At 45.5% G+C, this 13,369-nt stretch overlaps 4 protein-coding genes across 4 annotated transcripts; 1 reads left to right on the top strand and 3 right to left on the bottom strand.

Moving 5' to 3' along the window:
- Window positions 1-460: 460 nt before the first annotated feature.
- On the top strand, window positions 461-2,059 carry E1B28_002900 (uncharacterized protein; the record flags this gene model as incomplete). Its single annotated transcript, XM_043159851.1, has 4 exons — window positions 461-763; window positions 816-894; window positions 944-1,080; window positions 1,131-2,059. The coding sequence occupies 4 exons, from the start codon at window positions 461-463 to the stop codon at window positions 1,830-1,832; spliced, it is 1,221 nt and encodes a 406-aa protein (XP_043001805.1). The 3' UTR covers window positions 1,833-2,059.
- A 335-nt stretch (window positions 2,060-2,394) lies between these two features.
- E1B28_002901 (uncharacterized protein) lies at window positions 2,395-3,836 on the bottom strand (the record flags this gene model as incomplete). The annotated part of the gene is made up of 10 exons (XM_043159852.1): window positions 2,395-2,505; window positions 2,556-2,700; window positions 2,755-2,842; window positions 2,902-3,042; window positions 3,104-3,182; window positions 3,238-3,259; window positions 3,321-3,353; window positions 3,411-3,633; window positions 3,692-3,710; window positions 3,768-3,836. 10 exons carry the CDS (start codon window positions 3,834-3,836, stop codon window positions 2,395-2,397), a joined length of 930 nt encoding a protein of 309 aa, XP_043001806.1.
- Window positions 3,837-4,643: 807 nt separating this feature from the next.
- E1B28_002902 (uncharacterized protein) lies at window positions 4,644-7,934 on the bottom strand. The gene is made up of 8 exons (XM_043159853.1): window positions 7,895-7,934; window positions 7,140-7,844; window positions 6,916-7,090; window positions 6,744-6,862; window positions 6,391-6,678; window positions 6,102-6,325; window positions 5,810-6,036; window positions 4,644-5,753 (listed from the first exon to the last, which is right to left on the bottom strand). Exons 2-8 carry the CDS (start codon window positions 7,835-7,837, stop codon window positions 5,079-5,081), a joined length of 2,406 nt encoding a protein of 801 aa, XP_043001807.1. The 5' UTR covers window positions 7,838-7,844; window positions 7,895-7,934; the 3' UTR covers window positions 4,644-5,078.
- Window positions 7,935-8,183: 249 nt separating this feature from the next.
- E1B28_002903 (uncharacterized protein) lies at window positions 8,184-9,287 on the bottom strand (the record flags this gene model as incomplete). Its single annotated transcript, XM_043159854.1, has 8 exons — window positions 8,184-8,394; window positions 8,444-8,466; window positions 8,527-8,567; window positions 8,624-8,650; window positions 8,714-8,827; window positions 8,885-8,971; window positions 9,028-9,117; window positions 9,164-9,287. 8 exons carry the CDS (start codon window positions 9,285-9,287, stop codon window positions 8,184-8,186), a joined length of 717 nt encoding a protein of 238 aa, XP_043001808.1.
- Window positions 9,288-13,369: the final 4,082 nt, after the last annotated feature.

Below are 13,369 nucleotides of genomic sequence, written 5' to 3' on the forward strand. Positions count from 1 at the left end.
AAGATTTGAGTCATTTCGACTCCCATCGGCGCCTAAGTCGTCCTCAGCTGAATCGAACTCCGTGGCGCCAGGAGACTTGTTCCTCCCAGTATGAGTCTTAAGTTTATATATTCGATACCCCCGCAGCCCCCCTCCCACCCTGTATTTACCTTGACGTGAGAACTAGTGGAATACCTGAAACTCAAGAATTGGCCCCAAATTGGCCCTAGTAGAGGAGATAGATGACGTAAGGTTGTCGACGATGAACACGTAAAATCACTAAAACTCTTCGTCTCGTCCAGCCCTTTTGACATCGCTATTTTCAGTGAGATAGTATCTGACGAGATAGTATTCGAACTGTTGTCAAACTGGATCAAAACAGGATGGTTGAAAGCAGGGTAGACGTAGGGGCTGTGCCACTTGTTGCGCCGTGTTGATCTGGGACTAAACAAAGATTCCGTGTTCATATGGGAATAGGAGAATGGTAACCCCAGAAGCCAAGCTCACAGTGATTTGGCTCCCGGGCCCGGAACGTCCCAATTATATATGTGGGTCTCAACAACGACTCGAATCGTCTTCCTCCGATTCTCGGGTCCTTCTACGCACTTACATCACGCCGGCAAAAAGTCCCGTGACCGCGAGTTTGTACCCTCGGTCACGGCATGCATCTCAACTTCGACCACAACCGCCACCCCACTCACTGTTTCCATGTATTCCTTACAAGATATTACAACGCGGCCAGAAGGAGAGATCGAGCTCGAAACGTGGAGTTATCAACTCGAATGTGCGTTTATTTCCCATCTCCGATCCTCCAGCCTGATCACTTTTCGGTACAGGATTTGCACCGTTTCGAGTGGATATACGGTCTAGATAACCGCAGTTTTCCCTTCAGTGGGGAAGAGAATACAGTTACTGGTACGTCGCTCTCTCGTTTCTAGAACATAATGTTCACGTCAACTGTCAGTACACAAGGATCTTATTTACCACATCAAGGAACGAAAACTGGCGATATCACCAGCGACATCTCTTGCTAGTAAAGCACTTACGATGATGAATTTCAATACAACGGTTAAGTCAAACAGTGATCGTCAGAGGTTCGAGGTGCGTTCGTTGAAGTTTTAAGTCTCGATATCCGACTGACCCACCTGTAGGACTTTGGCAGTGGACCTTGGGAATATGTCCTCTTCGTAACGAAAGGAATGAAAGCGCTACCTCCGTTATTTCATCGCTCACTTGATGGTAGTACCGCGCCGTTGTCGCTAGACGAATCAGTGTCCGACTACAATGCCTTACCTCGCTTCACGTCAATGATCCACCCACTCGTTGTCATTTTCTTTAGATTGCGAAACCCAATCGGCTCGCACTGCGTCGAGAAGTCCCTCGAACCACATGTTATCGCACCAATAACAAGGGTATTTCTTGAATGGCCCCTTTGGACCCACAACCGCTTCCTTCCCATGCTCACCTCACCGAAACGGAAGCGACCAGGCGCTTCTGACACGTGTGGTTGCTCGGATTGCGAAGAGTGGGAGTATAGCGAGAGCTCTACCTCAGGTTCGAGTTCACAAGCAGATAGTTCAGAAGATTCCGAGTCGTGGCGGGATCCCGTGCCTGTGGAGGAAGTCATCAAGGATGATGCTCGCGTCAAGGATTGGTCGTTACAGGCTGAGGGACCGTCAGAGGGTGACGGTTCTGATCCGATTCTCGAGCAGTATTCACGGGAACCATCGCCTCCGGTATCATTCACTTTGGGGAGGTTGGAGGAGGCGATGGGGTTGCGGTTGGAGCGATTACAGCCCATTCTGGAGGCAGCAAAGCATCGTTTGTCTGAGAAGCGCTCGAAAAACAGTTGATTCTGATTTCTCTTTGCATGCCTGCACATTTGTATCGCCATCCATCACACATCTATCCACCTCTGCAACACTTCATTCCCATTTCTGCTTTACTTATGTTCACTTTTTTTGGTTTACCACTAGCATAATGTTCACGCATTCTCAGGTTTTCTGTATCCAACACTTATGTAGACACGGTGTGGGCAATCTTATGTATTCATGTCTCTACGTCGAGGCGTATTGGTACATCCTGATTCTCAAGTGAACTGCCTGTGTAAGTATGGACTAAACTTTAACTTTGTTTGCACACCCACTGCCCAGAATTTCCAAGGTTCTATCTCTGGACATCATCGCGCATTATCTCCTCTTCCTCTCATCTCTGTCTACACAAACTTAATGTACTCCTACTCTAGCTCAATGATCCAATTTGTACTTGGATGCCCCTGTCATGTTTTGATTTTCAATGTGTTCTAGCTATGAATTCATAATTAATTAAATGTGTTTCATTAGATTACAATCCAACTTTACAGAGACTGTCTTATTTCCCCCCTCTACATTTTAATTGTAATCCAGGAAGTGTATGCTAAACACTTTGCTCACCAATTTCAACCAAGGCAGTGTCTCTGATTGATTTCTTGTCTTCTACAGCAATACCAAGCATTATTCGGACAATAATCAATGTAGAGGCAATTCCCTGTAAAACAAAATTAGCATCATGGCCATATGTAGTTAGATATTACTTACCATTACTGGGAGTAACACTGAGTAGAGAACTCCAGCTGCCACAAACAGTTGTCTTTCAGTCTGAGCATCTTTTGAGAGGTGATGACTGATTGTAACAGATCCATACAACACTAGTATGAATGGATAGAGGAGTCCTGATTCAAGTCTATTGATGTTGTAAGTGAGAAAGATCAAACTAGAAATAGATATTTGGATGCACGTTGCAGAGATAATAGTTTGATACATCTTTTGGGCTGAGGATGTTGAAAAGTTTTTAATGCCATGACTTATATAGATAATTCTTCCAGCTTCAGAGAGCAGTTAACATGAGGTGTCAGGCCAAAGTGAGGATAAACAAGATACTGACCTATCAGAAGTGTCAATGAGACATTAGTAAGGATACCTCCCATCACAAAGGATATAAAGAAGATTCCTTCCATGGTTATTTGAGTGTGAGATACAACAACAATTGCTGAAGGCACAAAGAAAAAGCCAACACTGAGGGCACCTAGAACTTTGGTCTTATTAGATTCAAGATATTGCATGTGGATATAACTTGGAAATGGTACCATTGTTTGCCACACAAATAAAGATGAGTGGAGCAATAATACTCCACTTCTGGTTCCAGATGAGATAACACCTCCATATCTACATAGAAAAAGAAATTTAATAACAAATAATCATGCCTGGAAGATCTGCTTACAAGGATGCCATCTGTTATAATGCTTCAAGGTGGGTAAAGTGAGTAAAGGGCTAATGCATTCGAAGCAGAATACTTAGGCTTACTTGGCAATTACAATAGTGACTTGAGTTGTAAACCTGTGATCAAGAAATGTAAAACCAGTCCCCTAGTATAGGCAGTGGCGGATGACTCACATGGTACCCTCCAATTCACTGTGATCGAGAACCTGACACTCGTGGATTGGAGACTGTGCAAGGTCACACTTTGCCTGTAGGAAGCAGTTTACCATAATTGAGACCAGACCACCAGTGACCACATTAAAGAGTATGGTGATGATAATGTCATTGATGATATAGTTTGTTCGCCTTTGTTTCACGATAACATGGATGCAGATTCCATAGAGTACAATGTATCCACCTAAAGTGACATTAAAAGGGAATACATGGTTACACCTGTACTATTGGGCAATGCTCACCATAGAAGATCAAGCTGATCTATAAGATGGCAATGAACAAGGCAGTTTTGATCAAATCGGATAAGACGGACATCACCATAGGAGGGATCATCGTTGACTCAATAACATCAGAGCTCGAAAGGCCTTCAACCTCAGGCAGGGACATCAGCACAATGTTAGATGAACAATTAGGCAGTCGAGGCTGGCCAAGGGGAGGGAGAGTGAGCGTATTGATCTTTGGCGAGGAGGCTATTAAATATGATGAGAAAACGGCACCAAGTCACAGCCATTTCGGATGCACTTCCGTGATCTATCTATCTATCTATCTACCCGTGTTGGCCGGTTAAACTTGAATTTATCGATGTCAACGCGTCATATACATGGTTTGTGGTCCCTTAGTGCCACTGTACCACTCCTGTGGAGCAAGTGGATGGAAAGCTTCAAGTAGTAATCCATTAATGGCTTTCGGTCTCTTCACCATGGGAGCCCTCAAAAGCTCGAAGTGACGTTTCAGACCCACCTGTACCCGCTGGGCGGATGTGACTCGGATTTAACTTCAACACTGCCGCATAGACCCGTACATCGATACATGTGAAACCCCCTTTTCAGTGGACCGTGACGTTCCCAGTACATCGCGTGGGCCGAATCGAAGGCCAGTTGTCCCCCCGTTGCTCCCTCTGTATACCTGTTCAATCATAATCTGAATGTGGTGTTTGTTACGGAGGGAGGTCTCAGTGACAGAGTGGATTACGCTGTTAGAACCCGAGAATGGGAAGGTATACGTAGTGGTACGAATTCTAAATGAACGATGAACTGGTTTTTGAAGTCGTGGCGGTTCGAAGGTTAATCGATGTGCAATGCGGTGTACGAAACCCCTAATCACGGTCAGAATGCGGCCAAGTTGTCCTGTACACGTCCTGTATTGGTCGTGATCGGACTTTTGCACTTGTTGGCACGGGTTACCCTCGAGAGAGAGGCTAGCGGAGAGGCTTTCTGGAGCAGTTCCAACTCGGAGTTTCGGTAGCCTGATACAGTAGAACGAAAGATAGTAACTTGTCAGCGAGTTAAAAACGCCACAACTTGTCAACGACGCTCAGTGGGCACCGGTGGTTAACGTTCCGGAGGAACAAGTCTATCTACGAAACCACTTGAACGAATAGCGGTAACTCCACGATAAACGACAACGATAGGATTTCCAAAAAAAAAAGGAACGTACGTAGAAGAAACGAGCGAGCAAGTAAAAAGAAAGACAGTAAAGTTCCCAAGTCCATAGATATGTATGCTAACTGCAGATTAATGTATAAGTTACAATGCCATTGTAAAACGGGATGGGGGGGTAGGGGTATGAAATGACTAAATGCATTTTCAACAAAACACGACAACGAAAGAATTGAAATGATCGAGCAATCTAAGGAGCAAGCGTAATCGTCGGCCTCGGAACAACACCCCTCCTCACAAGCTCATCGTCATCATCATCATCCCCCGCAACTGGCGTAATCTTAGATCCAGCAACTCCACCCTTGGCAGTCGTACCCGTCGCAGCAGCACCCGCCACCTTCACCGTCCCCGTCCCTGTACCCGCTGCCTTCACTGTCGTGGCGGGCGCGGCTGGCGCCCCGCCACCACCACCACAGAGTGGAACAGGCGCAGGAGCCTTAGTCCCAATCCACGCATCCAAATAATTACAATTCGGATTCTCAACCGCCATCCCCGTCGTATCCTTCCCATTATTCCATCCATCGCCTAAATCCGCATCCTTCGTCGGCTTCACCCCTTTGACCGTCAACGTCCCCCCCTGAAGCGTGACCAACGTTCCCGTAGCCGTATACGCAGGAAGCGTCTTGGGTGATCCAGCGTCCTGTATTGACACAGGTGGCCATGGATATGCAGCAAGGTCGACGTTCCCTGAACCCACTTTCAACGGTCCAATCCAAGGAGAGGTATTCCCACATGCACCCATAGCAACCCTCGGATCCTGTGGCATCCACCCGTTTTGTAAACCCAATTGATAAGACCAAGCCGGTGTTTCGATCTTTCCAGATGCAAGTGAGGGACCGATTTTCCATGTCCAAAAGAAGTAGTTCTATCACGTCGTCGTCGTCAACAAAAGGACAGTAGCAGAAGAGGGGGAACACACACCTGCAAAGCATCCATATTAGCCAAGACAAAACTCAAAATCTCCTTCTTCGTCGCATCAGTATAACTCTCATAATCCGTCCACTGATCGCAACTGCCCACACGCTTGAAACTGGGATCAGGTACGTATCGTCCCTCGTACCTCACACCTTCATCCACACCATTCAGGAACAACCCACAGTCGTTGATTCCCAAACTCCACTCTCCCGCGTTATTCAACCCAAAGACACCTAAGGAAAAAGAACATCAGCAAGCCCATATTACACCAAAAAAAAAAACCCAGAAACCGACGCACCCTGACTCTTATTAAACTCAGTCCCCCACTGACAAGGCGTCGAAATCTTCTTTCCCCACCCATCAGAATCCTGATTTCCAAAAGCCATATACGGATGGGTATCAAGCGTAAGTCGATCCGCGTCCGGCATAAACGTTGCCCACGCATCTTTGCCCATCATACAATCGTGTATCGACACCCAAGGACCTCCAGCATCTCGAACAATTTGGTACGCTTGGGCATAGCTAACCCCCAATAAAAAACCCCATCAGCCATAACGAGGGGGGGGGTGAGGAGAAAGCCAACTTACAACCCAGCCAACTGATCCTTCCCAGTAAAATCACACCTCGGCTCATTAATAATCCCAAAGATCGTAATGACATCCTTGTACTGTGGCTGCGCCGCAAACTCCGCGAGGATACGGATATAATCCAACGTCCGCTGTGCATTCGCATACCCCATCGGTCCATGTAAGAACGAGGCTTCGCCCAAACGGCCAGAATGGTTCCATCCATTTTGACTACCAGGGACGGCGTGTAGGTCGAGGTTGATGCGGATTCCGTATTTGCGCGCCCAGCCGACGGCTTTGATGAAGTATCTTAACGAGGAGGAGGGTTAGTGAAGGAAGAGGGGGAAACAGGAAGGGAGGGGCAGGGCACGCACTTCCAAGCAACCTTTGGCAAGAACGGTTCTCCTGAACGAACTTCGATCGCCCAGTAAGGAACGGCAAGTCGAACGTAGTTGAGTCCTGCTGCTGCTATTTCCGCAAAGTCTTTTTCCGTCTGCCGGGCATAAGAGTTAGTTGGTAGACGACGACAGTAAGAGGAAAACCTACGATAAACGTCTGATAATGTTTCTCAATCTGATCTAAGCCTCCGTTGGCGGTATCAGCAGCCATAACGGTATGAAGCGTCCATTCATCAACGGGATGCGGGGTGCTAGTTTGGTATGCCTCGAACAGAGCAGGAGTGATGAAAGGTTCGATGGTTAACCAGCCGCCTAGGTTGACGCTGTTCACGAGTTAGAACCAAAGTATACTGAACACGCAAGGCGGCTTACCCCCTAATCTTGTCAACGCCATAATTAAACGTCTCGTTCAATGCAGGACTCCAACTCTGCGCCTTCGCCCCATTGTTGAATGGATCATTCACATCATAGTACCACCAGCCGCCATGGGGGTTCGTATAGGTGTACTCCGTACCATCCTCCAACAACACCTTGGACCCGTTCCCCCCAAACACAGCAAGGGACTTGCCCTTGCCCTGTTGACCAGCTGGAGAACCGCTGCCACTACTGCTTTTATTCCTGAAAACAAACCAATAAACGCAAAAGCCTGCGATGGCGAGGACGACGATGAGGAGGGCGAGCGCAGATATGAGGTATTTGCGTTTGTTGGATTTGGCACGGGGGGATTCGTAGATGGCTCGTTTTTCTTCCTCGAGGTTTCTACTGCTGCCGAGTGGCGACATGGGCATGCCACCACCAGCAGCGGCGCCGTGGGTGGAGGGGTCGTCATGGTAGTTGTCGGTGGGGTTGGTGGTGTTGAGAGCGTAGACTGAAGAGGCGTATTCAGAGGCTTGGTAGGTGTGTAGGGATTGTTGAGAGGCAGAGTAGGATGGATGGTGGTAGAGGGGACCTCGTGCGGCCATGAAAGGTTGAGGAGTTTCGTCGTAAGGAGTGTTATGGCTGTAGTCGTTGTTGTTGGTGTTGTAAGGATTGTGAGGGTAGTGCCCGTATGGGCCATTTGGGTGAGACATGAAAACCCTGGAAGAGTTTTAGAGAGGTTTGTAGTCCAAAAGACGGGAAAAACTTACAGCAAATGTCTCGAGGAGGGTGAGGAGGAAGAGGGGGAAAATTGACAACGAACCCGGGTGTTACCTCCGCTACGGCCTCCGGCGCACTGCCTTTCCGAGCCGAGAAAATTCACACGATGCCATCAGTCTGTCTGTCTTTTCAAAAATACAAAAATACAAAAATAACAACCCACTGCCAACGCAATTACTAAGAATAACCCTTGAGTACTTCAAACGGGTCCCATCAATGGCTTAGGGTTGCCTAATTCATAAAACCCACACGGTTCGACAGATAGTTTCTTGTATTTCATCAACACATCCCCGTCCCATTGCGACTCGATGAAATCGGTCCAGGTGTATACGGCCCACTATCCAAGTCCCTTAAACTCCTAATCTGTGATCCCACATCTTCCGTGTCATACATCCCTGCGTCTTTCTCTTCTCCTACCTTCTTCATCGCAACCCCTCGAAGGTGCAGGACCAGTCGACACACCAGCACCGTGTGCATTACGCGTAGCGGGCTGAGAGAACAGGTTAGTAATTCATTATCTATGCCCTTCAATAACTTACGAGTCAAATTGTACTTTTCCATCCTATTATGTGTTAATCGCTAAGTCGTCCGTGATTTTCTACCCCGCACAAAAAAGGCTTACCGGGGAGATAACAAGCAACAGAACATCCGTAAGTGTGAATGCTGATCGCACATGGAGAAATCAATAACTTCCCGAGTTCCATGAACAAGGGACTAACCGAGAACACAGAGATAAAACCATATACCTGTTCCGAGAAATAGACACTTGAATCGTGAAGAATCTCAAGAGAAAAATAGTGCGGACATACCACACTCGTTGAACACTTTCGCCAGTCGGTGAGGTAGGCTCATGCCCCGGCACACGATTCCTGTTCTTCTACATGCTATATTTATCGCCTTTCCTACCGTGAGGAGAACGACAACTAGGGAATGAGGGGGAATAAATTAGAAAACTCGCGTAGCGCGAGTGAACGACGTACCAGTTTCGGCCCCTAACAAAGACCCATAACCAAGGTGACGTAGTAGAAACCCGTTGCTCTGCGTAGACGAAGACGTCTCTAATAACCCTTTGAAAGCCGGGATCGTAAAACCACGAGAAAATCAAGAATGAACAAGCCTTTACCTTGACTCGAAGACATCTTCAACCAATTCACGGTAGCCCATGCGCCCACAGCACCTATTATCTGGGCACGACATGGGATATAATAAATAACTTTGAAAACCCAACCAAGTAGGCACGCTGAGAAGTTAGAACTCACCAACCAAGACAACCCAAATACACACAGAACTTTTCTCGATCTTTCGTATAGCGTGTACGTCCATATCATCAGGATCACTAGTATCACGGGAGGGGGCGGAGCAAGGGAATGGAAAATGAGGCATCATGATTTCATCAGAATAACCCGCCACCAAGATTGATATGAAAACTAATAAAATCCAACTCACAACCGCATATTCCCATTCCGGCGCCAGCGAAGACTAAGGCACACGGGTAATAAGAATAAGTTTCAATAAGAAAGAGGAGGCTGTGACTCGGAACGTACGCGTTTCAAATAACGTCCTGGCAAGCTAGTAGTAGAAACAACGCATCAGCAAAAAAAGAAGAAACCTCAACCAACCGGAACAACACCTCACCGGTCCATCTCCGACCTCCTCTACATCACGATCATGAATCATTAGAACAACCACTGACAAGGACCGTTACGCTCACCTCGAAAAGCATAAATCGTATCAACGAACGTACTATACCGAGTATAAATAAAAAGGAATTTGATAACCCCCCATTTGGAGTTCCAAACATACGAGACCTGGTTCGCATGAGTACGAGCCTAAGCACCAAAAAAAAGAGGGGGCGGGGGGCGTACCTCCTCCGAAAAGGTGATTAACCAGTCATACACCTAGGAATACTCAATAACGACCTCGTCCAATCGGGAGGAAAATAACAATCGGATACGTACCAATACTGTAAGGAACGACGCTGGATCCGAGGGAAAGTCGTCAGCCAGTACTTAAATGGAATAGGTGCCGACACGAAAAATGGGGTTATCGAACGAGTCTTCACCTTTAAGACACTAAAAAGATCCAAGAAGTAGTCAGTTTCCTTAGTTGTGAGAGGGTACGCGAAATAAACCCGTCGCTCGATGAAGGTTGAAGCGAAGGGGGAAAAAGAAAAGGACAGACAACACCAGCAAAGAAAAAAGTTCTTTCACGAAAAACTCACCAATTGAGGATCAAACAGCAAATAGGATGGCTCCATCCCTATCCTCCAAGTTGAAATAACCAGACACTCGAGACCTTTCAACGAAAAAAGCGATCAACGCTGAGGAAGCGACGGAGTGTCGATACTCGATAGGATCGAAACGGTCGGTCAAAAAAAAAACAAACGAATGATGACAGTCGTGGTGGGGGTTTCTCGGGGCTACAACTGTCTCCACCACCCGCTGTATATAACGATGCACTCCGCCATGCGTTCATTTACCAAAACCAGAGCTTGGGAAATAGAATTTTCATCAAAGATGGTGTCGTTGGGGGCGATGAAAGGGCGATGGAATGAATAGAATGAAATTAGAAGTATCAAATTTCCGTAATGAGATGGAATCATATGATCATTTGACGTTGTTCATCAAAGAACCAAATGCCTGCCTGAATGATGCCACGGAGGAATTCCGATTCATGCTCACGAAGACAGACACCCGTATTTATGGACTTCTTTCTTTTCCGTTCCGAACTCGTTTCTTCACATTCCTTCCTTTTTTGAAAATCTTATTGTGGTGGTCATCTTTGACATTACTGGTAGGTTAGTAAGGGTTTTCTCCGTGAGTTGAAATGTTTCCAAAGCAGAGTTAGTCCATGCTGTATTTCTCAGTGGAGGAACATTTAACTTTGCCCCAAGTTTCAAGGACTCCCCCTTATCTTCTATGTGGTGGCATTTGTTCCTTGACAAAATAGCACTATTCAGAGTGTAGAAGGGTATCTTACCTTGTTGAATAGTCAGGCTAGAGAAACATGTAAGATGGGCTGTTTGTAGTGTCTAACACCCAACTCTGTTAGCACAGTGTGATGATGAGAGTGAGTCAGATGTAAGATAAAAGATGATTATTATTATTATTCTGGAGCTTCAGCTCCCTAGCTTTATACTACACAAGAATAGTACCTAGAAGATTCAGGTATGTTCTACTAGAGTCTACTTAGGAATATATTTACTAGTCATTGCTTGTTAGCAATCACCAGTTCTGACCTGGTGATGATGTCGCACAAAGCTTTCAGATGATGAGAAGAGAGAAGAAAGAGAGTTCTATTACTGGCAAGAATAAACCAGCTCAAGACTAAGGAAATACATGCTACTAGCTACTCTTTATATACTATTTCCTAGTCTAACATGTGTCTACTGTCATGAATTCACTTCTTTCTTAGATTATCTTTCTTTCATCTTATCATATCATAGCTATCTTCCATCTGATCTGATCTATATTTTATCAAGTCACATGTACTGTACACATTGTAGCCACATGTTACATACAGTCAAATCTCTTATAATGCATACCCTTCGGTTGGGTCCAAAAAGTATGCATTTTTAGAGAGTATGCATTTCTAGAATTATTATTTTTTATAACTTTAGGGTCACTGTAACTGTATTCTAGAGCTTCTATCACTGAAAAAGGCTATTTTCGAGCAGAATAATGTGTGATCTCTGAGATTGGATAGCCTCCAGACGTATTTTACAGCCAAAAGACAAAAGTAATCCCTCTAGTCTCCTCAAAAAACTGTGGTCTATATACCTCTGCAGCACACCAACAGCGTGTAATGCCACCCGTTGAGTTGGGACAGGTGAAACGAACTGTTCAACCTTAGAACCACTGCACCCAACTAGTGGGGTTTTAAGGCTTACATGGCAAGCTAAACAATAGGGACCACCTAGGTGACAAGATTTACTCGATGGTAAACACTTGCTGGAGAATACTGGGAGGAAGTTTGGAAGCGCTTGTAGCACACTGGAAAAGATACTGGGGCTGAGGACACTGGAATATTTGGGGGAACACTTGGGAACACTGAGGAGAGAGAGAGAAAAGCAGAAAGCACAAGAGACAAAACACAAATGGAGGGTTTAAAATTACAAGGCTGGGGAAAAAGCTAGATACATGGTAGGTTTATATACTACTGAGCTATCTACATGGGGATAAGACTTAGCCAATAGGAAATAAGATGGAATAACTGGAATGACTGTGAATAACTGGAATGACTGTGAATGACCAAATGTCAAGGTTTCTAGAATGGCAAGGATGTCCAGGATGCCCAGAAATCAATTTCTGGGGATTATTTGCAGCTGGACATGCCCTGGAAAGTGAATGATTCAATTCGTGACATTTATGTAACGACCAAACTAACACGACGCGAAGGGAGATTGAGGGTGCAAGATATTGTCACGAACCGAATACTCTAGAACCACTGCACCCAACAAGTGGGGTTTTAAGGCTTATGCAGCGAGCACACAAGAACACAACTAACAACAAAAGGGGGACCACCGAGGCAACAAGAGTTACTCTAAGATAATTACTTACACAGAGAGGACCAAGAAGGTGTTGGAGAAAGCGCTGATAGTATCTTTTAGAGTGATACTGAACTCACACAGAGGGGAATACTAGATAATACTTTTTAGAGTAGTACAGAACTCAGACACAGGGAAGAACGCTTGGTAGTACTTTATGGAGTAGTACTGAACTCACACTGAGAGAGAAGAAGGGAAAAAGCAAAGGGACTCTATTGAGAGTAGCAAACCAGACTAGAAACAAGGGGTACAAAATAATAAGGCTGGGGATTCAGCCAAAATACATGGGGTTTATATACTACTGAGATACCTACATGGGGATAGAGCTTAACCAATAGGAAATAACATGGAATAACCATGGAATAACTATGGATGACTATGAAAAGCTGTTAAATGACTGTGCAAAGCTGTGGAATGACTGTGCAAGGCTGTGCAAAATAGAAGAGTACAGATTTCTAGAATGCCCAAGATGCCCAGGATGCCCAGGATGCCCAGGATGCCCAAAAATCGATTTCTGGGGATTCCTTGCAGCTGGACATGCCTTGGAAAGTGAACAATTCATGACAGATATATGCTTGGAGAACCGGAAATAAGTAAGATGTATTAGAACTTTTTAATAGCACTAATAGCACCAGTTTGAGAACACGAGAGTTGTGGAAAGACTAAGCACAAGAATATATGATATATTCAAGGACTTAAGGAAAATAATGGAGTTGATGAGAGGCTGGCTGCAAGAGAGAATGCTTGTGGCACACAAGAGGGGAAGAATAGCAAGTAGTAGAGACTACAATTGCAGAGAGAGAGAGTACAACTAGGTACAAGAGGGCAAAATAACAAGGCTGGCAAGTCTGGGCAACTTGTCTGCCTTTTATACAGAAAATAGTACTGTTCTAAAGAATATTCTACTGACTTTATGACT

The sequence above is a fragment of the Marasmius oreades genome, chromosome 11 (assembly GCF_018924745.1).
Source record: "Marasmius oreades isolate 03SP1 chromosome 11, whole genome shotgun sequence".
NCBI classification, from domain to species: domain Eukaryota; kingdom Fungi; phylum Basidiomycota; class Agaricomycetes; order Agaricales; family Marasmiaceae; genus Marasmius; species Marasmius oreades.

Excerpts from the sequence above, each read along its gene's own strand:
- E1B28_002902 (XM_043159853.1), bottom strand. The coding sequence starts at position 7,837 with ATGTCTCACCCAAATGGCCCATACGGGCACTACCCTCACAATCCTTAC. Across the intron at positions 6,863-6,915 it reads AACATTATCAGACGTTTATC|ACGGAAAAAGACTTTGCGGA; the intron begins GTAGGTTTTCCT and ends TATGCCCGGCAG. Across the intron at positions 6,679-6,743 it reads TTGCCAAAGGTTGCTTGGAA|ATACTTCATCAAAGCCGTCG; the intron begins GTGCGTGCCCTG and ends CTCCTCGTTAAG.